Source organism: Toxoplasma gondii, chromosome VI (genome assembly GCF_000006565.2).
Source record: "Toxoplasma gondii ME49 chromosome VI, whole genome shotgun sequence".
In the NCBI taxonomy this organism is placed as follows: domain Eukaryota; phylum Apicomplexa; class Conoidasida; order Eucoccidiorida; family Sarcocystidae; genus Toxoplasma; species Toxoplasma gondii.
This window is the reverse complement of record NC_031473.1, coordinates 2,605,302-2,628,701: the sequence shown is the minus strand read 5'-3', so window position 1 is coordinate 2,628,701 and position 23,400 is coordinate 2,605,302. Positions and strand designations below refer to the sequence as shown.

The 23,400-nt window shown below is 53.7% G+C and overlaps 4 protein-coding genes across 4 annotated transcripts; 2 read left to right on the top strand and 2 right to left on the bottom strand.

Moving 5' to 3' along the window:
- Nucleotides 1-101: 101 nt before the first annotated feature.
- On the top strand, nt 102-8,957 carry GCN5B (histone lysine acetyltransferase GCN5-B). Its single transcript, XM_002366802.2, has 8 exons — nt 102-2,589; nt 3,460-3,608; nt 4,083-4,180; nt 4,565-4,849; nt 5,408-5,537; nt 6,072-6,313; nt 6,793-7,143; nt 7,747-8,957. Exons 1-8 carry the CDS (start codon nt 1,025-1,027, stop codon nt 8,023-8,025), a joined length of 3,099 nt encoding a protein of 1,032 aa, XP_002366843.1. The 5' UTR covers nt 102-1,024; the 3' UTR covers nt 8,026-8,957.
- A 50-nt stretch (nt 8,958-9,007) lies between these two features.
- Nucleotides 9,008-19,602, top strand: TGME49_243430 (OTU family cysteine protease). The gene is made up of 5 exons (XM_002366801.2): nt 9,008-13,169; nt 13,833-13,889; nt 14,244-14,334; nt 14,659-14,840; nt 15,254-19,602. Exons 1-5 carry the CDS (start codon nt 11,757-11,759, stop codon nt 17,696-17,698), a joined length of 4,188 nt encoding a protein of 1,395 aa, XP_002366842.2. The 5' UTR covers nt 9,008-11,756; the 3' UTR covers nt 17,699-19,602.
- Nucleotides 19,227-20,248, bottom strand: TGME49_243420 (hypothetical protein). Its single transcript, XM_002366800.2, has one exon. It carries the CDS (start codon nt 19,971-19,973, stop codon nt 19,446-19,448), a length of 528 nt encoding a protein of 175 aa, XP_002366841.1. The 5' UTR covers nt 19,974-20,248; the 3' UTR covers nt 19,227-19,445.
- A 68-nt stretch (nt 20,249-20,316) lies between these two features.
- Nucleotides 20,317-23,178, bottom strand: TGME49_243410 (tetratricopeptide repeat-containing protein; the record flags this gene model as incomplete). The annotated part of the gene is made up of 3 exons (XM_002366799.2): nt 20,317-21,303; nt 21,715-21,849; nt 22,645-23,178. 3 exons carry the CDS (start codon nt 23,176-23,178, stop codon nt 20,317-20,319), a joined length of 1,656 nt encoding a protein of 551 aa, XP_002366840.2.
- Between the last annotated feature and the right edge of the window lie 222 nt (nt 23,179-23,400).

Sequence of the window (23,400 nt, the reverse complement as noted above, 5' to 3'; positions counted from 1 at the left end):
TGTCGGTGAGAGGGTCTCGCCCGCGCCGAAAAATTGCGGGTCTGAAGCTTGTCCGCATGCGCCGGTTTTTCAAACAGACTGCCCTTTTCTTGAACGACTCAGCCTGTTTTTTCCGCTGCGAAAATCTCCTGCCTTTTCACCCTTGTCTGTGTCCTTTTTTGACGCTCTGTTTTTTTCTCGCGAAGGGGAAGTCTGCTCTCTTCGCCAAGATCTCCGGTGTACAGAGGCGGGGCGGAGGGAGAGGCGCGGCATCCTACTTTCTTCGACCGGAAAACAGTGGAAGGAAAAATTGACTTCGGCGGGAGCAACTTCTTTCCCCCGTTTTTCGGCTATCCTTCTTCGAGATCAAGGTGGCGGTCGTCCTTCTCGTTTTCCTCAAAGTGTTTGCCGCTCTGGGGCCGTCGCTGTCTTCACGCGAAGGCTCTGCCTCACACACTGGAAAGAGGCGCAAAAGATCGAGAGCAATTGTTTTTCTTGGCATTTTCTTCGTGGGTTCACGGGAGATTTTCTGCAAGGCTCCTCGCTTCCCTACGCCCGTCTCTTTGGCGCCTTGCCCGTGGGAGCACGGCGGGGGTCGATTCATGATACCATAGACCCTCTTTGTCGACAGCCGGTCAATTTCTTTTCTCTTTTCTGTCATATCCAACAGGTTGCTGCAGTGTCCGCAGACGAGTCAAACGGTACAGTTTTCTCCCGCATTCCATTCCCTCTTTGCTCACTGCTCTCTCGTCTGTTTTTTCCCCTCCCTGCCCTTAACGCTGTCTCCTTCCTCGCCGACATCGTCTACAGCTTCTTCTGCCTGCCCTCATTCTTCTGCAGTCTGTCTCTTCCTTTCTAAGTAAAATTCCTTCTCTTCAAATAAATTGCGACGTCTTGCTTCTTGAATTTGTCCATTTTTTCTTCTCTTTCTCCCAGGCTCTAGTCGTATAAATCTCGCCGTACCCCACTCCGTCGAGTCATGTGTGTAGGGTTCTTCTGTTAGAAGCTTTCTCCGTCTCTTCTCCAAGACCACTATCGATCAAAAATGGCGCCTTCAGAGTGTCCCAGCGACGCGCCGGGGGGGTCTGGAGAGTCGCGAGTTTCTGCAGAACCGAGTTCGTCAGAGACGCCGTCCTCAGCTGTCTCTTCTCACTCTCCTCATCGTGCTCAGCTCAGTTCAACTCAGCCGAAGAATCCGGCGTCTCCTCCGACTTCGGACGTCTCTGCTCCTCACGTCCCCCTCCTCGGGGCCGAGGCCTCCGGCGGCGATCCTTCCGCAGACCCGCTGGGGGGCGAGGGCGCAATGGAGCGAGAGCGACAAGCGTTTGCGGAGGGGCCAGGTCTTAGTGCGAGGGTGGAGACAGCTCTGTCTCCTCAGCTCAGAACGACGAGCGGAGAGTTGCAGCAGGCTGCAGCCGACGCGGCTGTCTCGCCTGACGGTGAGAAGGAGAAAGAAGTAGCGAATTCGAGGAAGGGAGAGGACTCGGGGCGTCTCTCAGCTTTCGTAGGACGAGGCTCACGCCGCTCTTCGCATGCCGAGCCCGCAGAGGGGCCTTCGCTCCCTTCCGGAGCGGATGGGCGCCTCCCGGCCTCCGGGCCTTGGGCTTCTGAGGCGCCGCCTGCGGGCCGCAGTGCCTCCGCGCCGGTGCCGCCAGTGTCTCCGGGGTTCGCTTTCCCGTCGGTGACCTCTTGTTTGCCGCTCAACGCGAGCATTGGAGACATTGCCTTGCGGCTGGTTAAAGAGATTCTCCAGCCAGTGCTGGCGCGCGACATCCAAGTCGATCCGCCGTCGCCCTTCCGATTCACGGCGAGCGGAATGGCGAAGGCCCTCGAACTGTCTCCTGTGTGCTTCTCGCCGGCGTACGCGGCGTCGCTCCGGAAGTCCTACGCCCAAATGGGAACTGCCGGCTCGTGCTTCTACTGTGTCTCCGCGCCCTGCGTCTGTGGAGCCTTTGCACCGCCGCTCGCCCAGGCGAGGCCCGCGGAGAACAAGAAGCGCGGCAGAGACGCCTGCGAGGGCCCTCAGGCGGAGCCCCCTGTGGGGCGAGGCCCGCGGCGTGGCCCGAACGACTCTGGGGCACCTGTGGGACAAGACCTGCCTGGGGGTCCGCAGGCCCCTGGAGGCCCGGGGGGCGGCTTCGGTGCAGGGCAGACGTTTCAGGACAACTTGCGCCAGATGTGCCTCTTCCACCCGTACTCGAGTGTTCCTCCGCCGAAGCTGATTGACATGCGGTACCTCTGTCTCTTTCTCTCGGCTTCTGCGGACTCGCCCTTTGCCTGCGCCACGCGGACGGGCCTCTGTCCTTTCTTCGGGGACGGACCCTTCGGGCCCGACGGCGAGACCCGCAACGGGCGCGAGGGTCCGCTGGCGCGGAGCGGAGACAAGGTCGAGGGCGAGAAGACCTTCTTGTCGTTTGTTGACGAAACCGCAGACTTTGGTGATGCTTCAGTCGAGAAGGGATTTCCGGACCACGCACGCATTGGCTGGGAGGTAGTCGAGGAGGTCGCGGAGAGTCTCGAGGCTATTTTCAACACTATTCAAATGGAGACAGTTGAGGACCGCAGAGATGCCCTCACCGTCCCGGACGAGTTCTACGCTCAAAACTACTGGTGAGACGCAGAGTGTTTCGGTAGTCTCACTCAAACTGAAAGGGCGTCCGCTGCGCTTCGAAGTGTGAAAACGGAGAGAGGGGTCTGACCTTCGTGCTGTGGGTCGACCCCTCTGTCGAAGTGTGTCCTGGGCGCTTTACAGAGGAAAGGAGGGAGAGATTTGAAGGCGAGACAGCGCTGTGCAGATCGCGAATTTTAAGTATATCTCTTCCGTTGTCTCTGTTTATGCGGGGTGAGGTATTCTCATATGAACACACATAGTCGTCGGTGGTCACCGCAAGCCCCTGCATGCAGTGCTACAGGAGCATGAACGAGGAGTTTCTTTCGTTTTCATTGCGTCGCTCTTGGACTCCTGGAGCCAAACCCTCGACAAGAGAGTCCTTGTGCAGAACGGGATGTTCTTCTGCAATTTTATTTCCCACTGCATGCGCTCCGGAGAATGTGAAGCTTTCTTTCTGGACTGCATGCGCGTCCACAACTGGGTCTTCCGAAATGCTGCGAGGAGGTCCTGAGTGCAATCCGTGGGAAAAATATTTTTCTGCATAACTAGGCATAACTAAGGCAGGAAACGAGAAGGCAATGAGAGCTAATGTATGGATGTTAAAATATATACATATATATATTTATATATATATATATATATATTTGTTCTCCCATGTGTGCATTCGTGAGTAAATCTAAGGGTGAGAAGTTTGCTAATGGATGTATATTGATCCGTGTATGTATTTAGTGTCAGTGTGTGCATCTGTAGGGCGTTTGCGAAAACCGGTGATACAGGTGGACGTGTGTTCCCGTATGTAAGCCGACAGCTGTTTTCGGTTTTTGTGAGGAAAATCAGAGTTTCTTTCGAGTCGTGCATTGTTCTCTCAGGGAGTGGAGGCAGTTTCTGCTCGACAAAGCCCCAACAGGAGCCTCGGTGTCCCGAACGTTCGGGCGGAGTCTCCTTCGTTCTCTTCTTCTCGCCTCGCCGGGGACGATTGCCAAGGACCTGCAAAGAACTCCGATTAGCTTCGCTGCAGGTGCGAGCCTGGCCAAGAGGGAAAGCGGGCAACGAAAGACTAGAGATGAGAAGAAGAGAGCGAAAAGCTTGGCGAGGGGAGGGTAAAGGAGGAAAGGCAGATCTAGGAGAGATGGGGGAGAACAGGAGATGAGGAAGGTGTGGCAGAAAGAGAAGAGTTGTGTGGAGAGAAGAAGGGCGAGACTCTACCGGAGCTCAAGACAGATTTGCGGGGGAAGGAGAAGAGAAAGGGAAGAGCTGAGAGAAAAGTGGACGGAAGTGGAAAAGAGAATGGAGGGGAGAAGCGAAGGTAGAAGGGGCTTTAGAAGGGAGAGAAGGAGGAGCGGGGTGGGAGAGGATCGTCTTCTCTCTCTTCGTCGACTTCTGTGCAATGTGTTTTGCATGCGCGTCGATGCTCTGGCGTGCAGATTCTTTCCTTGTCTCTCTAGGTTGATTTTCTTTCTTCGATGTGTTCGTCGCTTCTTCTTTTTCTCAGGCATCTTGTTCTTTCGTCTTTGCGAGGAAGTCGGCATCGAACCGGAAACGCGGCATGTCCTCTGGCGCACTGTGGCTTCTTCCCAGCCTGAACTGAGAGTGAGGTTTTGTTCGGTTTCCTGTCCTTTGATATCTGTCCCCACCCTTGACTTTTTCCTCACGCCTGCGCACAGGTATGCCCGTCCCCTTCTTGTCTCGGGCCGTTTTTTCCAGACACGCGTCTCGCAGCCGAGACTGAGTGGCGCCGGCGGGCCTCGGCCCCCGTCAGAAATTGCCGCCTTTCCTGAGTCTTGTCTTCTTCCAAATATATTCCTTCACACTTCTGTGTCCTCTGCAGACGTAGAGGTGCATCCCATCATTCTGCTCTATGATGTGTAGACACAGAGAGAGATATGGATACACAGGTATACATATTTGCAGACGTATCAGAGAGATCTCGACTGTTTTTTGCATCTTTGCATTGGGATGCGGTGTGCGTTTCAGTCTCGGCTGGTGAGCGAGAGCGGCCTGGGTTTCCTGTGTCGAGACCTGGGGTCGGCGAAGGAAGAAGAAGCAGGTCTGATCACCTTCAAATGCGTGACAAACGACCGGCAACCTTTCTCCAGTCGCGCGCTCGTGACTGTGAAAAACATCTTCTCTCGTCAGCTTCCCAAGATGCCCAGAGAGTACATTGTCCGTCTCGTCTTTGACCGAAACCACTACACCTTCTGTCTGAACAAGGAAGATACGATCATCGGAGGCTGCTGCTTCAGACCCTACTTCCAGCAGGCAAGAACACCATTTCCATATAGGCAGGGAGCTCGCCCTCTAGGACGAGTCTGCGCGCGTCTGTTTCTTTTTCTTCTCGGCTTGCGGCTTTTTTCTCTTGGGCGTCGGGGGGGCCTCGTTTCACCGGTATCTGCGGCTTTGAGTCTGTGGGGAAACTGCCTTTGCTGTCCTGGGAGAACTTCGGAGTCTTCGGAGAGAAGAAGAAAACACACAGTGGAACAGGCGCTGAAGAGTCCCACTGAGCTCCAGCCAAACGCTCATCCTCGCTCGACACTCCCGCGTGCTTTGCCACTGCGATACTGAAGTCGACAGATGGCTTTCGTGGCTCTCGTCTCGGCGTCGTCAGTCCTTTAGACATATGTCTGTACAGAGAGGCTTGCGCAGGAGTAGATGCTTCTTCATATTTCTCGACGTTTCGTCGCCCCGTCTGCGGTGGAGTCCGCGGAGTGAATCCCTCTTGAGGTTTTCTAGTTCGCTCACGCTTCAGGCTGAGAATCAGAGCCTTCTGGGGATTGTGAAGAAAGTTTTTCTCTCCTGACTTTCTTACAAATTTTTCAGAAATTCGCCGAAATCGCTTTCCTCGCGGTAACGTCGACCGAGCAGGTGAAGGGCTACGGAACGCGACTGATGAATCACCTGAAGGAGCACGTGAAGAAATCCGGAATCGAGTACTTCTTGACCTACGCAGGTGAGAGAAGAAGACTCCCGTCTATGCATCCCTGCAAATGTGTGGACGCAGCAGCGAAACACAGTACGAAAGCTCACTGTGCGGTGTGTGTCCACCTGTCTCTCTGAGTTTGTACTTCTCTACCAGTGTGCATGTATGTGTGTGTCCGTTTATATATATATATATATATATATGTATATATACATATAATATATGTATGTGTATGCATATTTCTCTTGTATTCCCACTGCTTCGCCATGTCTGCGTAGTTTTCTCCGTACACTTACGCCGTCGTCAAGGTGTCCACAAGTCACTCTACGTCCTCCGTATATACGGCGATCAGTGCTTCGTTGCCATTCATGTGCATCAAGTAGTGCGTCTTCTGGGGTATTGCAGACAGAGGTAAACCGAGATGAAGGCGACGCCGTGTGTAGGAGGTCCGGTGTGGTGGGCGATTGCGAACTGAGTGAGTTCTCTTTTCTGTTTTTAGAAGCTCCCGTAAACCGCCGTCTTTTCCATTGTTTCGCCGTCTTTCGCGTGTGTTTCTGTCGCCAGACAACTTTGCAGTCGGTTATTTCAGAAAACAAGGATTCACGCAGAAGATTTCAATGCCGCGAGAGCGGTGGTACGGCTACATCAAGGACTACGAAGGCGGGACTCTGATGGAATGTCACATCAATCCGCGCATCAATTACCTCCGTCTGTCGGAGATGCTGCATGATCAGCAGCAGGTTATCAAACGCGCCACTGTTTCCCTTAAGCCTCTTGCTGTCTACCCCGGTCTCGATTTCTGGAAGGTATGTGTGGAGAACTGTGTGGCATTTCTACTTTCTGTAGAGGTGCTTGTGTGTGCATCGTTTCCTCGAAATCTCTAGTTTCTCTGTATCCCGTTGCACGACATGGAAGTTCTTCCTTCCCCACTTTCGTCCAGATTTTCAGGAGTGGCATTGAGTCTTCGAACGCCAGAGGTCTCGAGTCTCACAGAGTCGCTGTTCCTCGTTCGCGTGGAGATTCTTGAACCAGCCGAAAGGTTTCCTTTGCGAGTCTGGTGTCGCCTCCCGTAGCGGCAGACTGCTGTGTGCGGATGTGGAAAGCTTGCAGGGTGTATCTCTACCGTTTGCTTCGACACTGACTGCTTGGAGAGATATGAAGAAGGTGTGAACGTCTTGATTTGCCACGCGATCCTGCCTGACACTGGTGCTCCTCGCGCAAACGCCGCTGTCTGTTCTTGACTTTGATCCCCTCTCTCCTCGCCTGTGTCCGTCTCTCCCTTCAGAAGAATCCAGGGCAGACGCTGTCGCCGTCGCAGATTCCAGGTCTTCTGCAGTGCGGGTGGCACCCGGGGGAGGGCGCGCCGCGAGCGGGCGCCGACGGGAAGGGGATCTCCGAGGCCGAGCGGGCCTTCTTGGGCTCCACGGGCGCGCCGGACGGGGCTGGAAGCGCGGGCGTTGGCCAGGGCTACATGCGCCCGCTGCACGAGCAGATCATGGACATTCTGGATGCACTGGGGAAGCACCACTCCGCCTGGCCGTTCCTCAAACCTGTGAGTCGCGAAGAGGCTCCCGACTACTACGACGTGATTCTTCAGCCGACAGACATCTCGACGATGAAGAAAAAATGCAAGAAGGTACGCGGCTCAAGTGCGGCTGTCCCCGGCGTTAAGAGCGTCCGAGTAAATGGACGCGCAAGAGAGCCAGTGCATCTGTTCCGTTGTGTCGGCGTCGCGAAGGTGACACGGGCAATCGGGAACAAAAGCGGCAGGCGGGGTTTTGACAGAAGGAGACAGGCAGGGGAAAATGAAAATGTTTTTTCAGAAAAGCTTGGCAGCAAAAGACGCGCGAAAACAGAACGAGGGAGAAGCGAAAGTGAATCCGAAAGGAGAAACGCGGAAGGAGGTAGCGGCGCGGATGTGGAACAAGAAAAGGAGAGACATGTCAATGCAATCGACCAGACAGCCAGGGATATTTGGCTCCGAATAGTGCGAAGAACACGCAAGGTCTTTCGAAACATTTTTGAATTACTGCTCTCCAAACTATTCGCTCCATACACGTCCCTTTTGTTTGTCGTGGTAGTTCACTTCGGTACAATCCGATAAATACGAAATCTATCTCCCCATCGTCTCTGTTTCTTCTACCCAATTATGTAGATATGTATATATATATATATATATATGCATTTATGCGTTAGCGGTAAGTGGTGGGAAATATCTGTTTCCTACTTGTTTTTTCAGAAGCACTACACGACTGCGCAGATGTTTGCGGACGAAGTTCAGTTGATGTTCAAGAACTGTCGGCAGTACAACCACCAGCAAACGATTTATTACAAATACGCGAACGAGCTGGACAAGTTCGTAACTCCAAAGATTCAGGCGTTGAAGCAGGCGTTCCAGCAGCAGCAGAAGCAACTGGCGCAAAAGGGTGCGGCGTCGGGGACTGGAGTGCCACCGCTGAGGAGTCCCCAGGGTGGAGACGAGGGGCTTGTGGGCGCGAAGCATCCGACATTTTTCTAGATGCCTCATGTCCTGTTCGGGCCTCTCTCGGATATGGGGCATACTGGGGGAACTCGTGCGTTTCTGAGGGACGATCCTCGTTGCAAAGAGTCCTGCACCAGTACCGCATTCGGCGTGTCACCTAGCGCTTGTGGTTTTTGCGCTTCGAGACACTTCAGAAGCAGCAGGCGAAGTTGCTGGTTTAACCGCCACAGAAGGGCAAGAAACGCACGGAAGGAACTGAGCAAACTGAGAAGGCAGTTACAGGAACTAGGCGAGTGTGACTTGAAGACACAAGAGAGGGTGGCGGTGGGGCAAATCAGTTCGCGATGGAAACTCGGAAGAGACGGAGGCTGAACTGTCGGAAACAATGAAGTGGATGACCTAGGGCGGGGAGGAAGACCCAGGAGACAGTGGAGAAAGGATGTGACGCATGCGTGAATAATCGTTTTCCTAGTGCGAGTTGCGTCAGGGTGACATTGCTCAGTTTCCGTCGCTGTGATTTGCCTCTGCTCAAAAACACCGAGACGTGGTCCCGTGGTTTTCTACGCACCCCTTTCAAAGGGAAGGCAAAAAGAGTCCAGGTCGATGCGGTGAGCACCCGCTTAGCATGCTACTCTTGAACAGTACTGTACAGCTAGTGCGGTTACTTTTTTTGGATCCTTCCTTTCTTTCTTTCCGTCTCAGTCTTTTGTTGACGACGAGAACGGGAAAGGTGCAGCTCTGGTGTAGGGATGAATTGGAGGGTGAGGGTACATTGTCGAACGCCATGTAAACAGTAATGAAGGAAAAAATACCATTGTGTTTTGCTCCGTTCTCCATTTTATCCTGCTGAATTGCCGTACGTTGGAAGGCGAGGCTTGACATGGAAAGAAGTGAGGCTACAGTGTTCTACGGGTCCAGTGGCTACGCACACTTTCTATCGCCGCGAGGCCGACGACCCGCGACACACGTCTCATTGAATTCGAGAGCGAACAGCTGGAAGATGCAGAACTACGGAACTGGAGCCGTTCCTCAGTTCTGAGACACTTTCGTAGAAGCAGTTCTCAAGGGAAACATCGGGAAAGGTGCAACGAGACAGTACACATCGCTCGAAATACGAACAGACGTCGCCTGGGTTCCAAAAGTTTGCGGCTTTGACAGTTTCATTCCACCAACTTCAGCAAACAATACAACGCCTGAACGGTGGCGGTGCTCGCTCCAAAAAGCAGTATCAAAAAAACCAGCACTCTATATATTGCCTGTATAAATATCATGAGATCGATCCTTCCTTGAGGTACAACCAGCCTCTGCTTCTTCTATTTGAGTAGAACAATTCTCGATCGCCGACCAACTGCGCAGAGACGCAGTCGCTTCTTTCAAGCCGCGCGTTTCCATACTCCCTTGTGTCTTAGACAGGAAAGTCTCAGGGAGAAATGTCTATTGTTTCTCCCTAGTTCACTTTGAACCACCCCTAGTGTCACCGCAACGAAGTGTCTATGCCGAATGACATAACAGAGACTCTCAAATGGTTTTGCTCGAAACGTTGACAAGAGCCGAATTACGCTAATGCCAACGGGAAGAAGGATAAACGTGGTGGTCCTGTGAAAGTGGGCGAAATGGGTCTCTCAAAGAGGCACGGGGGCAATTTGCACACCTCAAGAGCAGCAACGGGTTCTCTTTGCTCGTCTTCACGATTCAACAGGTGAACGCTACTCGGGAAGAAACTGAGAAGCGGAAAGATGTGTCACTTCCTTCAGACATCACATGTTTTTCACGTATGTCCGTGTTTCGCTTACGGGCTGTTGATTCTGTGTCGTGTCCAGTGCAAAGCGTCAACTGAGCTCCTCGTTATACCCACCAGATATGAGGACGTCCATGAAAGTCCGCTGAGTTCCGTTGTGGTTCATTTCTCTTCATTGCACAACCAACAGCGTTCAGTTGAAAATTAAAAGGAAAAACGTACGATGACGCACACAAGGGCGATTCGCCTTTCTGAGCCACCCTAAACGATCCGTCAGATGTGCCTAAGCTCCGCTGTTTCAGGACAACGACGGTGGAGACCTGTTTCAACGACATCCAGTAAGGAAGGCGAAGCGCCTCACGAGACTAGCCCGCTTTGCGTTTTCCTTGAAACTGCAAGAGCGAGTACTTCTATGTGAGCCCCTAACCACGGAAGCATCATATGATGAATGGCGCTCGACATTTGCACTGATGAAAGGAAATAATTTCTCTGTGACACCCTCGAAAGACACATGCAACAAGTTCTTACGTTATTACGCGGTTCTACCAGAGACCCGCACTGCAACGGAATGCTGTTTTTCGTGAATTTCCCCCCCTCTACACAACCGGAGTGGTGTCACACAGCACACAGGCGGGTTCCATAGTTCAAGTTTTTCAGAGAAAATGCTCGCAAGCAGCGATACCTTCGCGCCTGACCGACGAAGCAATCGGTACTCCTGGATAGAGACGAGGGAGGCCCGTAGCCTAGCTGTGCACCCTTTCTTTATTTTTGGATGTTGGAAACCACGGACATTCACAAGCTGTTTCCCGTTCGCGCCGCCAGTCGAAGTGTCTGGACTAACGTAAAAGCCAGTGAACGACTCTGCATTCGTGCACCTCTGCCCCGCTTGGAAACGCTCGAGAGTTGATTGACCACACGAACTTATCTATTCCAATGCTGTGCCTGCGGTTTCGGTGGTGTGATCAGCGTGGAAAACACCCGAGCAAAGATTTTCGAATCGAGCTCGACGCGTAAGTATATGATATTCGCGTAATGTCAGCGAACGGCTGTTCCGTGTATGCGCGCGTTCTACAGACTTTCGGGTGCAGGAAAAATGCGAGTGAAACAGGCGTGTTTGTGTGTGAAAAAGAGCGAGAATCACGTCGGTTGGAGAGAAACGTTTGCTTTGCCCCTTCCCCGTCTCATTTCCGTGCTTGCCGGGACAGTTACCTGCCGGCGCGCCTTACTCACCATGCCCGAACTTTGAGGCACACGCAGTGAGACACCCGCTTCGGGTTTCCCGCGCGGCAAAACATTTCCGATCTTCAGTGGCAAAAGCGTCGTTGGATGTAAAACGGAACTGAAGGAAAGTCATTCTGTGACGAAAAAGATCCGGTTTGTCCGTTTCCGGGATGCCATGAGACGCCGAGTTTCTTGCCGCGTTCCGCGCGGTTCCTCAATACGGCTGAATGAGCCCCCGAAGCACGCGGGGCTTTTTTATGTCACGTTCTCGCGGTCAACTTTTTTTGGCGGCCAATAATTCCGCTCTTGCAGACGCGCCACGTTGCTCGACCGACCCTTGTGTCGGGGCTGCGTCTCGAAGTGTCAGATCTTTCCGCCTTCCAGTTTCACAGGAACGCCTAGTTTTGGTTGGCTTAATCCTCGCCATCGCGGGGCGAATTCATTTTCTTCTAAACTGCGTGTAAATTTCGCGGATCTTTCCTTGTCTGTTTCGTCAAACATGAGTTTCCGTTGCGATCTTCGCCGGCCTTCACTGGTTCTCCAAACGCTCGCCTGGATCTCGCCCTGCCTCTGCAACATTTTTGGCTGACTCACCCCGCTCCAGGTGGTAGCAACCTCTGAGGCTTTTGTTGTCATTTGTAGTTCGTCTCTGTTCGCCCATCCAGGTTTAATTCACTCATCCAGCGCCACAGCATTTCTCTATTCATCTTCCCTGGCTGCGTTAGGGGGAGTCTCAGCTGTCAATCAACCGTTGCCCTGATGAGCTGCTCGTCGAGGAAGCGGCTGTCCGGTTGTCCTTCGGATCTGTATGACGTGCTTACCCCCCAGTTTACTCAGAGTTTCTCGTGGCAGTAAGGCGTGTCTCGAGGTGACTGACGCACTGGTAGTGGCTTTTCTTGTCTTTTCCGCCATGAAGAACGGGACCGAGGTAGCCGCCGCGTCGTGCGCGCTCGTTGCGGAAGCGGCGGCGGTGGAAGCGGCCTCTCTTTTGCTTTCTGCATCCACGAGCAGGTCAGACAAGAAGAAAACGTCCGGAGTGGCTCCGCAGAACTGGACGACGCGTACTCCGACTTCGAGGACGGGTGAGAGCAGCAAAAGTCGGAGTTTCAGCGAGAGGAACGGCGGGGCTCGGAGCTCTCAGTTGTCGTCGCCGAAGCAAGCAGGTGCATCTGAAGATGCACAAAAGAAGGAGAGAACGGCTGGAAGGCGCAACTCGTCGAATCGGACGGCGAGCTCGCCATTGTCCGGCTCTCCGCAATCGCGAAAAACCGTCCGAGAGAAGAACATTCCCTCCCGAGGTGTAGGGGGTCCACGGGCTGCCGCTCCTCCTCCTAGGTCCATAGCGGCGCCTCCTTGCTCCGGTCCGCTGACACCGAGTCCGAGTCTGAACAGTCGCATCGGTTTGGAGCAGAAAAAATGCCAAAGCTCAGAAAGCACAAACCCGCATGCTGCGGAAGAAGGCTCAGAGGCTTCTCTCCTGTCGAAATCCTCGAACGTCAGTCGTCTGCCTTCATGCAATAGACGCAGTGCAGCCGAAGACAAGAGCCCGTCGACCCGACGCTCCATGCGGATCGCAGACGGCACAAAGAAGGCCGAGGCATCAAAACAAACCGGGGAGGCTGAGGAAAGAAAGCTCGCTGGCTCTTTTGTGCAGGATGAGTGGGAGCCGCTTGGTGAAGAGGCCGTCGAGCGGGAGACAGACGAGTTACAGGAAGCCTCCAGCTCTGCCAAGCGTGAAGACGAACCTGAAGGTGAGGAAACGCATAGTCAGAGTGCAGGGTCAGGCGCTGCAGGTAGTAGCGAGTCGGTCCAAACACCACGAGCTGCGTGGAAAAGAAATCTTCCGTCGAGCAGAACGCCTTCAGCGAAGTCGAGTGGGGCATCAACACCACACGCGATTGACGAGAGCGGGAAAGGACCACTGTGCGCGAACGACGTCTCGGTTCTCTGCGATGTAAGCTGCGAAAAGGATCTCGAGGACGGGGACGAACCGGAAAAAGGGAAATCTGACGAAGATCTGGAAGACATCTGTCGGCCCAGGACGAACAGTGCCTCAAGTGTGTCGAGCAGCAGCAGCAGCAGTTCTGCTAGCACAGCCTGCTCGGTCTCCAAAGAGTTCGATTTGAGAGGTCTCAAAGCACGGCCTCCTTGGTGGCAAGACCTTGTGAAACGCCATGTCGAAGGCGACGGAAACTGCATGTTCCGTGCTTTTTCAGATCAGGTAACTGCGGCAAAGACTAGAGAACCCAAATTCCAGTTCCAGTCTGGACAGGCGTCTGGGAGGCACCAGTGTGTCGGGGGGCATGCACTTTTTCTTCAGCCTTCAGCTGGTTGGGTTTCTTCTAGGGTTGTGAAACTGCTCTGATGCATGTGAAGTCAAGCGGAGATTCCGTAGCGGTCGGAGTCCGGTTACCTTTTTTCACCTTCGCATCTTTTTGGTAATAAGATCAGTAGTGGGTTCCAGGTGTGCATGAGTAACACTCGATAGAACCGTGTGAACAGCAGCAGGATAGGAGTGTATGATGTTGCACGCAACAACAGCCTCTTTCGTATTCTTGTCTATTTTAATTCACATGACTCGAGGATATCATTGGTTAGTATAGCGACGACTCCAGGGGTAATTCCGGAGCCTTTGCGGCAGATCTTTAGGTAGCTGTTGCAGGACACCAATTAGAACACTTAAGACGTGCACCTGCAGCATTTGTGGTTGTCCCAGACCAAGCCTGTGAGATTCGAACGTGGGAACCCGAAGGTTCATGTCCTAAGCGATGAAAGAAATCAACGGGTCGAGGAAGAGATGACGTGGTTGTACAGCTCCTCCGGATGTACATCACAGCGTTCCCTCTTTTCCCCCTCCCCTCTGCGAACGTTTTCATTCCTGCAGCTATACGGCACCCAGGACTACCATTTCTACATCCGACAAATGGCCGTCGAGGTGATGGTGAGTAATCGCGCACTGGAAGGAGGGGAAAGTGGAATGCGGCGCGATTTCTTTACTAGGGTGGAGAGAGTCGGTTTTTCTCACGGTTCCAGAGCATCGCACAGCATCCTCTGCTTTCCATTTCATTTCCCTTGACGCAGTACCAGTGCTAAAAAATGCGGCGGTGAATGAACCCCGTAGTCGGTTGCGACGCGTGAGAAGGCGGGGTATGCGATTCGTCTAAGCAACACTCTGCAAGGCGTTTGGTGCATTGTATTGCCGCGTTAGGTGTGGGGGATGCCTCAAGAACTGTCAACAACCGTTTCTTCTCTGGCTATGTCTGTGATGGAATTTATATTTTCTGCCACTCTGCAGCGGATTAAACAGAGCGAGTTCGAACCCTTCATCGATGAAGCTGACGGTCCCAGTTTTGAAGCGTATCTGTCCAAAATTGCGACGGCCGGAGGTGCGTCTCAGAGAAGAAACGCGGCGACAGAGGGAGCGGTTGATTCGCATGCCTGTCGCCAAGGTGAAATACGTAGCACCAAGACATCGACTCGGGTTGCGTACGGACGCATGCTTCTTTTATCTTTTCCGAGGAAGAAGTGTTCAGTTTTCCGCGTGATCACGCACCTGCAGAATGGGAACCGGGTGGATGGGACGTTTCCGTATTTGTGGCTTTCGATTTTCAGCGCAGACTGCGTTTGCATGTTCCCCAGTCTCCTCGCAGTTATGCCGCGAGGAAGCCCCTTACCGGTATCGCCCTTCTCTCGTGTGTCCTTGTGCACAGAATGGGCTGATGATCGCGAGCTGCGAGCACTTTCCATGCTTTACGACTTCTCCATCGAAATTTACGACGACAACTTCCACGTCAGGAAAACATTTTACGAAGACGAGCGCGAGGACGATCCAGACGGACGAAAGCTCACCGTTCGTCTCATCTGGAGTGCTACTCCAGGCCATTATTCCTCAGTAAGTCGCTATTCAGAAATGCAGAGATAAGGAGTAGACAGAGGTGAATCCTTTGCTGCATGCGGCGGCTTCTGTCTGCCTCGTACAACTGACCACCAAATATGATCTTAGAGAAAGGAGGTTTGTAATGACTGTAGCATCCCAGAAACTCGGAGAGTCAGTGCTTCTTCGCTACGCATGCGCTTCTCGAAATGGCAACCGTTCAGAGTCCTTCTCTGGTTTAAGCACCTCTCGCGCTCCTTCGTTCGTTGTCAGGTCTTGGTCGCTTCACACCACACTCTTCGCAGAATTTCTGGCGACTTGTTTCGTCTCAAACCTCGAAAAAACTGCAAATACGTTGTTCACAGTAGTGCCCTCATCTCAGAAAGGATGTGAGATCCTTCTTCGGCTCGCAACTTCTGCGTTGTTCGTAGGTTCAGCGTCGATCTACTCCATTTCCACTGTCGCAAGACCACGGGGTAGGAACGCTTGAGTACCTTGGGTTGCGGCGGCTGCTGCTACTGGAGGAACAGCTCATGCAGCAGCAAGAGAGCGCAGCTCAACTGGATGCAAAGGAGCAGCGAGCGCTCGCTGAAGAGTGGGGCTTGGATCCAGCAGATCTCGCGAAACTCGCTCAGCAGCAGCGGCAGCTGTTTGCGGAGGCAGCCGCGTCGACGATGCAGAAGAACCGACCGCAGAAGAAGGCCCAGGAAATCTGCAGTCGCATCTGGAGTTTGTTTGAAGACTACCGAGCCGCGCTTGCTCAGAAACACAGGTCTGAGCACCTGGGCGTTTCGCCAGGAGCTGGCGCGCCGGGAGGGAACCTGAAGGCCCCGGCCACTGGAGCAAACAGAGCCTGTCTGCTTCCACCTTACACCGTGCGTGTGAATTCGCGGGGGACGCTGGACGAACTTCAAGCCGGCTTGCAGCTTTCGCAAAACGGGGGCGGTCTGCGAGTGGATAGCGAAAGGCTGGGTCTCGCTCCTGGCGAATGCTGGCGAGCTGCCTCTGGGTACCCAGCTGGGCTAGGGCGCCAAGATGCTGGGGGTTTGCTCGCAGCTCAGCACGGAGAGCCCGCGACGCGGGCTACGACCTCCGGACCGCGAACAGCCGCTTTCGTCCTGCCATCCTCAGAGGCCCCTGAACCATCTCAGGTGGCTGCAGCTGGGCGTCTCGGTAGCTCGACAGCAGGGCCGGGGCGAGTGGCCGTCTCTAGATCCATGCACACAGATGGAGAGAGGGCGCTCGTGGGTGTGTCTGCGAGTCCGAAGTCGGGTCAGGTGACTTCGCCGTTCTTTGTTCCCCTCGTGGGAAGTCCGCCGTACCTCAGTGCTTACGGAGAAGTTGAGACCCCCGCACGCCCCGGCGGGTGGGGGGCGGCAGGCCCGATGTATTGGCCAAGTCAACAGACCTACACTGCCGATCAGGTGCGGCTGCGACAACAGTATCTGTCACAGCAGAAGGTGAAGCAACTGTGGCAAGAGAGCCGAACAAAAACGGACAAGGTGTCCTCAAGTCAGCAAGCAGGGTCAGCCGCGGCGGGCAGCTCACCCTCGGTGTCAGAGAAGGGCGTCTCGACCGTCTCGGGCCCCGCGGCTGGTGGGTCGTTTATGTCTGACAACGGCCTGCCCATCGCGTCTTCGTCACGGAGATCCTCTTCAGTCTCGACGGTCGTTCCCGCGAATCCTGTGTCACCGAGGCATCTGCGTCAAGAGTACACGTTCCAGGACGAGAAAGTTGGAGATACTTTCATTTCTCCCACCCTGGACACGAGGGGAGCGCGGCCATTCTCTGCGGGGTCTGCTGGAGGTACTCCTGCAGACAGTCAGAGAGTCGCGGCCTCGTCACCTCTATCACTAAATGTCCTGTCTGGGCGTGCTGTCGTGGCGAGCGCGAGCTCCACCAGCGCGTTCAGGCTCACAGGCAGCGCGGGAGTTCCGTTTTCAGACGCGGCGAGTGGGGGATATGTGAAAACGCAAGATGTGTCGCGTGTGGGAGGCGTTCTATGCCGGACCAACGGGGTGGTGACCCGTGTCGTCTCCCCTGGCACAGCCACAGCAGCTGTGCCTAAATCTGCGGCGCCTCGAAATGCGTATTTGGCGTCTTTGGAAAGCGATACAAAAACAGACCGTCCGGTGTCAGGGCCGACGCCGGACCCCCAGATGAATCTTTTTGTCAAATCATCATCCGCCAAAGTTGAATCTTCTCTTGAGTCCAGTATGATGACGTCAGACGAATTCGCCCGCATGTTTAGCACACCGGTAAAAGAGGAGGAGGGAAGCAGAGAGAACTCACGGGAAGCAGATCCCAGTTTCGGCGTTGCGTGGCGGAAAGCCAACGGGAAACAGTTGTCTGAAGGCAGCGATGCGAGCAGCTCCTTTAGTCCCGCTTTTGCCGTGGGCATTCAGCCGAACGATCCCCGTGGGTTGCCGAAAGAATCATCCGCAACTCAGGCATTCGTGCCTCGAGTGTTCTCCGCAGGCGATGCTACAATGCCTTCGCATCCCTGGAGGCTTGCGAGCGCTTCCGATGCTGGGGTGAAACATTGCTTTCGGCGACCAGATGGGGTGTATGTACAGGTTGACCCCTCGCAGCTGATGGCTAGCTATCCCGTAGTCGCGGGAGCAGGTTTTGCAACTCGAGGTGGGGTGCCGTCAGGAACGAGTGCCACTGGTATAGCGTACGCCCGGCATCTGCCGCACAATGTCAGACCTGTGGCGGGTCTTGCACGAAAGGGGAATCCCTCCAGCAGCAACAATGCCGCAGAGCGTAATTCCGGAGTGGGAAGTCTCGTTAGTTCTGACGGAAATGCTGGTGGTGTGGCGTCGACTGGCAGTTGGATCGGAAACTGGCTGAGACACACTGCCAGCAGCAGGTAAAGACAGTCGAAATAAGCACGAACTTGTGCAGAGTTTTACAGTGTAGTGGTATTTCGCGTCCGGTGTATACGCTGTCGCGTGGATGAATTAAAGGACGCCGATGGGTTTTGGTTTGGAAGCGTACGGACGCGGCGGTTGTCTCCCCGATTGAGTTGGAGGATCGAATGAAGCAATATGTGGTGTCGCTTTGAGCACATGTAGAAAAAGACGTTTCTGGAGATCCACTGCTGTTTTCGACTGGTGGCAAAGTGTTTTTCAGTGTTCAACGTATCGGGGTTGGAGGAAAAGGACGCAGAACTACTTTGCTGTGAAGCTTGAGGGACAGGACAAGAAGGTGTGCGTCGTGGCTATTTAGTCATTTCGTTCTTAGATCTGTGCGGAATTGCATTTGGATAAATGGTAGCCTGCGTAAGCCACGGTCTGGCGTAAACCTGCAATCGAGATAGGAACTCTTTTTCCCGCAGCACCACGCGTACGTTCCATTATATGCCACGTGCGTGAAGGGGGAGGCACTAGCGTAGAAGTGTCATTTTGCCTCAAGCTCTCAAGATGTAGAGAGAAAGGCTGGGTTGCAAATTTGTGTGCGCACCTATCCGTTTAAATCATGAGCGTCATATCTCGCGCGAGAGCCTGAGAAAGACGGCTGCCCTACTTTGGAGCAGGGTCTCGCGTTCGCGGGCATGTGTCAAAAGCAAACTGCAGCGCGCGGAGCCTGGCGAAACGTCGGCGCTGGTTTCCGGGTCTCGTCGTTGGTAAAAATACTGCTAACACTTCGGCCGCTTCAGGCAGTCGGAACAACGGTGCAATCTGTTTTGGTCGTGTACGATAGAGAATCCGTTTCCCGTGGAAGTCACCGAGGTCAGAGCAGCGCGGGTTCGTAGATTGGATATTGGAGGATCCGGATTCTGTTTATGGGAGGACACGCAGGTGTGTTGCGTTAGGGCAAAGCCCTTCTCTGCCCAGAAGAACCGCGTTCATTCGTTTTCTGAAAAGCCCGTCGACGGAAACAGAGTGGTGACAGATTCATCGTCTCTGTCTCTTCGCGGCCTATCAACGTTCGACTGAAGGGTGTCTTCTGTTCCAATTTTTTTTCTTCTCTGCGGGAGCCTCCGGAGGTTTCAACTCTAAGCAGTGGGCTCAAAGACAGGGTACCTGGTAAAACAGCAGACGGCCCCTGGCACTGGAAAAGTTTGCAAGTGTTGGGCGACTTCAAGTGTAATTCGTTTTCATTGCGCGTTGCTCAAGAGTTGCCGCGTACGAATTTCTTGCTAAGATATTTGGTGACTTTTTTCCAGGATTCTCGGAGTAGTCCTATCCTGAATTGGGCACCCCTTTCTAAGTATTTGTTTTTGTCGAGCGGATCCCTGAGGACTGCTTATCTTCCTCAGCAGTTGTTAACAGGAAAGCAGATACACAGAAGAAGATGGAAGCCGTTGCTTCGCATGCACGAGACTCTCCTGGCTGAATGCTTTAAGTTTGCGCTGCACCAATTCACTTCAACAGAACAGCTTTCTGCAGTGACAGAAATAAACAATTCACTCCAGGTCGGGGCAGTCAATGGCGCAACAGCTGATCCTGCTTTCAGCATGAATTTCCTAACTCATCGTTAGGTGTGTTAATCTGTACCCGTCGATCTAGACACGTGAGGTTTCCTTCCTTGTATAAATCTAGTAATGTCAAGTTCCTTTTTTTGCGCGGTACCACGTTCAAATAACTGACGGGGTCGAGGCTTTCTCAGATCTGCACCTCAGTAGGACTTTTTTCTCGAGCATTCACCGAGACCAGCAAATCCCCTGCTGTATGCGCTGCCTTCGCGACACAAGATGGGAGCCAGTGTTTTCTTCATACTTTTCTGCAAATGCTTTGCGAATTTTAAGGTCACTCCTCTTTGAAAATCCTTGGCCAAGAAGTGAGCGGGAGAAAGATCCCGTCGCTGAGGGAGGGCGGAACCGTAGTAGAACGCACGCGTGCCTCTCGATTCTGTTCCCCTCCTTACTCGTAGTTTGGCCGCTTTTTTCGACCTTTTCATCTTGCCAGAAAAAGGAAAAGTGAGCTTTTTGGTACTATCCCCGAGGCTGGAGAAGCCGATTGTCGCAGAGCCTCCGAACACGATAAGGCAAACGGCTACCAGGTGAAGTGTATGTAAGACTTCTGTCGCTAACAGGAGAGACGACGCTCTAAAAAACAACGGCCAAATCACTGAAGCGCGAATTCCCCGGAAGGCTGCGGGTGCTCGACGCAGCCACAGTGTCTTTTTGACAACAGGAAAGGTCATCCGAAAGTGAAGCTCCGGTGGAAAGCGACGCTTTGACAGAACCGTGGACGCGCCACGCCTTGCGGAAACGCCGTGGCTCAGGAGACACGGGATAAAGCAGTGGAAAAAGACTGAAGTATCAATAATCAGAACAGCGAATCGTCGTCTTCTGAACTTTCGAATAGCACAACTGTGCTTTCAAGTCGCTGGACGGCGATGCAAAGCCGTCCGCATGTCTATGTTCCGTAACGTGTCAAAAAAGGAAGACTCCTGCCGCGTGTTCGGAGATTCCTCGAATCTCCATCAAGACATGAACACTCCCGAAAAATTCAACCGCCTTTCACCCAGGACTTCTCTCTCCACCCTAGAGGTGCCGACGACGTCGCCGCGCAACACTCTTTCCACTGCCTTTCCCGCCTTCTTTTCCAATCCCTTCCGCTGCGCCTGTTATCGCTGACTCCGCCACTCTCGCTCCGTCATCCACTTCTTCAAATCGGGGAACCTGGGATTCCTGCCCGCATGCTGGAGACGCACTCGCTGTGTTTTCCTCTGTCTTCTTTCCACGAGAAGATTCTCCCGCGAAAGCGTCACGAACGCCGTACCCCGCTGCGGGCACCTGCGAAGCTGCAGCCTTGGGACCTAGGGGGGAAACTGTGAAGTATGGCTCGGCGGGTCGCTTCCGCCTGCTGCAGGTGTCTGTACACCTGCGCTTGCATGCAGCCCATCCACGGTCGAAGAGGGCGCGACCGGCGAAGCAGCAAAAGGCCCAGGCCAGGCGAACTTTCTCGAAAAATCCAGCGTCGTCTCCGCTCTGCATCAGGCGCTGATTCAACTCCATGAGTCGCTGCAGGTCCCGCATGTCCTGCGATAACCTCTGCGGGTCTTGAGGGCCTCCCGCCCCGAAGGGCGAGCGACACTCAAAGAGCGACGCGAAAGGATTATCGGCATTTCCGCCTTCAAATTGACGCACAGCATCCGCTACAGACGAACTCGGAAAGGCGCTGAAAGGCAGAAAGGGCGAAGGTGACGCAGAGGCCCCTGAAGAGGACGCTTGCGGGCTCGTCCCTGGCGAAGAGGCCTCTTTGGAAAATCCAAAAGCTGACTTCACCCTATTGAAAAAACCTTTCTTTTCAACTGACCCGGCTGCCTGGGGGACACTGTTTGAACGCGGATCTGCATCCATACTCTCGAGCATCACCTTCGCCATCTGACGCTCCTTCTTCCGGTACGCGTGCAGTTCACGCTTCAGCTTCTGCTCCAGAGACACCGCAGCCGGATTGTTCGGATGCGCGTCCAACAGACTCTCCACCATGGCCAGCGAATCCTCTAAACGACCCAAACTGTGCAAAGCCTGACAAAAGAAACAACGGGGATCTGGTGCGCATGCAGGAAAGGGAGAGAAAAATGTGACGGACACTCAGCCTTGGTTTGGATGAAACAAGCTACCAGGAAAGACACTAGGAGGTCTCAGGGATGCTGAAAATGCCACCAAACACAACGCACATTTGAAAAGACGCATAAGAACACACAGTTACAAATATATATATATATATATGTTTGTTTGCATACACTGGCGGATAACAAAATGACTCGTAGAGATGAGAACTGTTTTGGGAAACTTGTTCTCGAAGAACTTTCTAGTCGACAGGCTTCCGAAGGTTTGCCGAGAAAACTTTGAATACGTGAAAATACCTTCCACGAACAAGTCCTGCGGAGATGGCTGTCGTGGGGGAGACCGCGCAGTGTCTGCACACTGCCTCACCTGGGCTTTGCGAAACAGAGCCTTGAGGTGGAAGGGATCGGTGTCGAGGACATCGTCGCAGTAGCGGACGCACGCACCGAATTGCTCCGCTTTTAGAGAGCCGAGCGACAAATTCAGAAGGTAAGACAGTTTCATCTGGAAACGCGCAGAGAGAACAAGACGTGGACGCGGCACTGTTCAAAAACGCGTCCAGCGGCCCTCACGCCGAGTGTGTGGACATTTCAAGAGTTTCTGTATGTGTACCGTTTTCTTCATGTGGAAAGGAGCTCAGTCGAATATTCAGTGAACGTTCGAATTTGATTCCTCTGTTGACTGCCGCGTCTCAACTGACGAGTCTGTTCTCTCGAGCTTGTTCGGTGCTCGACACCGGCAGGGTCTAGGGTGCTTTGCAACGCTCTGTTCCTTTAAAGACGCCCGAAAAAAAGATCGACAGTCCACCCTCTGTAGCAGAAAACCTCAAAGAAAGGAGAGGAAGGACAGACGCCGTCCCACACGACTGCGTTTCGTCTGCGGATGGAAAACAGGGAAGCGCGCGCCCCGCATCACACATCTTTACTAGGCTCGGCCGCACGGCAAAACTTGTCTTCGGTAAATAGAAACATTCACGATCCAACAGTAGCTCAGAAGCCGTCAAGCGGATCGTAACGCCATTTCATACCGCACCTGAGAGGTAGTTTCTCCTACGTGACGCTGCGTTGAAACTGACTCAAAAAAGCTTCTCCCTTGCCCTCCCCTCGCGCTCTGTCGCGACGGTGGAACTGGACCAACTTGTCTATCTCGGGCGATCGCCCCCGGTGTAGCGACAGTGAGACAACGCAGCTCGCGACATGGATTCCTTCTTCGCATTCCATCGACAGTCTAGACCGTTCAGGCCTGTTCATCATGAGCGCCCCTCTGACCCATGATGTGTTTTGATTTCTCTATCCTTACCTTCTCAAATTCCCTTGTTTTTTCGGCGTCCCCGATGTCTTTAGACAGCACAAAGTTCACCGCTCGCAGCCCGCGCTTCCAACAATCGATTGCTCCCTCAAAGTCTCGTTTTTCAAAAAGCACAAGGCCCTTCTGCTTCAAGTCTCCATCGTCTTCGGCATCCTCACTCTCGTGCTCACTGCCATTTTCACTGTATGCATCCTTCTGGGAGAGAGCGCTCCTGTCCCCGTTGATGTCTTCCTTCATCTCGCTTTCTTCTGAAGAGATCTCTCGAGTTTCTTCTCCACGCCCATGTGCGCACGATGCTTCCATACGCGGTGCCACTGACCCGTCAGTTGCGCAGTTGTCGGGAGCAGAAGAGGCCGCTGCCAGGGGAGAAAGCGCATTGGCGGTACTCGTTGCGGTTCGGCCTTTCTCTCTCTCTCCTCCATCGACTTCAGTGAAGGAGGGAGACGCGTCGTGAGTCTCCGATGTGGGGACCTCATCCTTCCTCACAGCCTCCGCGTCCAACGCTTCGCCTCGGCCGTCCGACATCATGAGGGAATGTGAGGAAGGAAGTCAGAGAAGGGTGCGACTTAGAAACGGGAGACGCACTTGACAGAAAAGTCGCGGTCGTCTCTTCCAGTGTCCGTTGTCTACGGCTTCTTTCTAGAGCTGGAGACTGGTCTTCCCTTCTCCAGTCCAAACACGCGGTAGCGTTCTTCTCCGTGGTTCTTGCGTGTATCTCTCCCTACTCTCTGTTCCGCGAAATGCGTC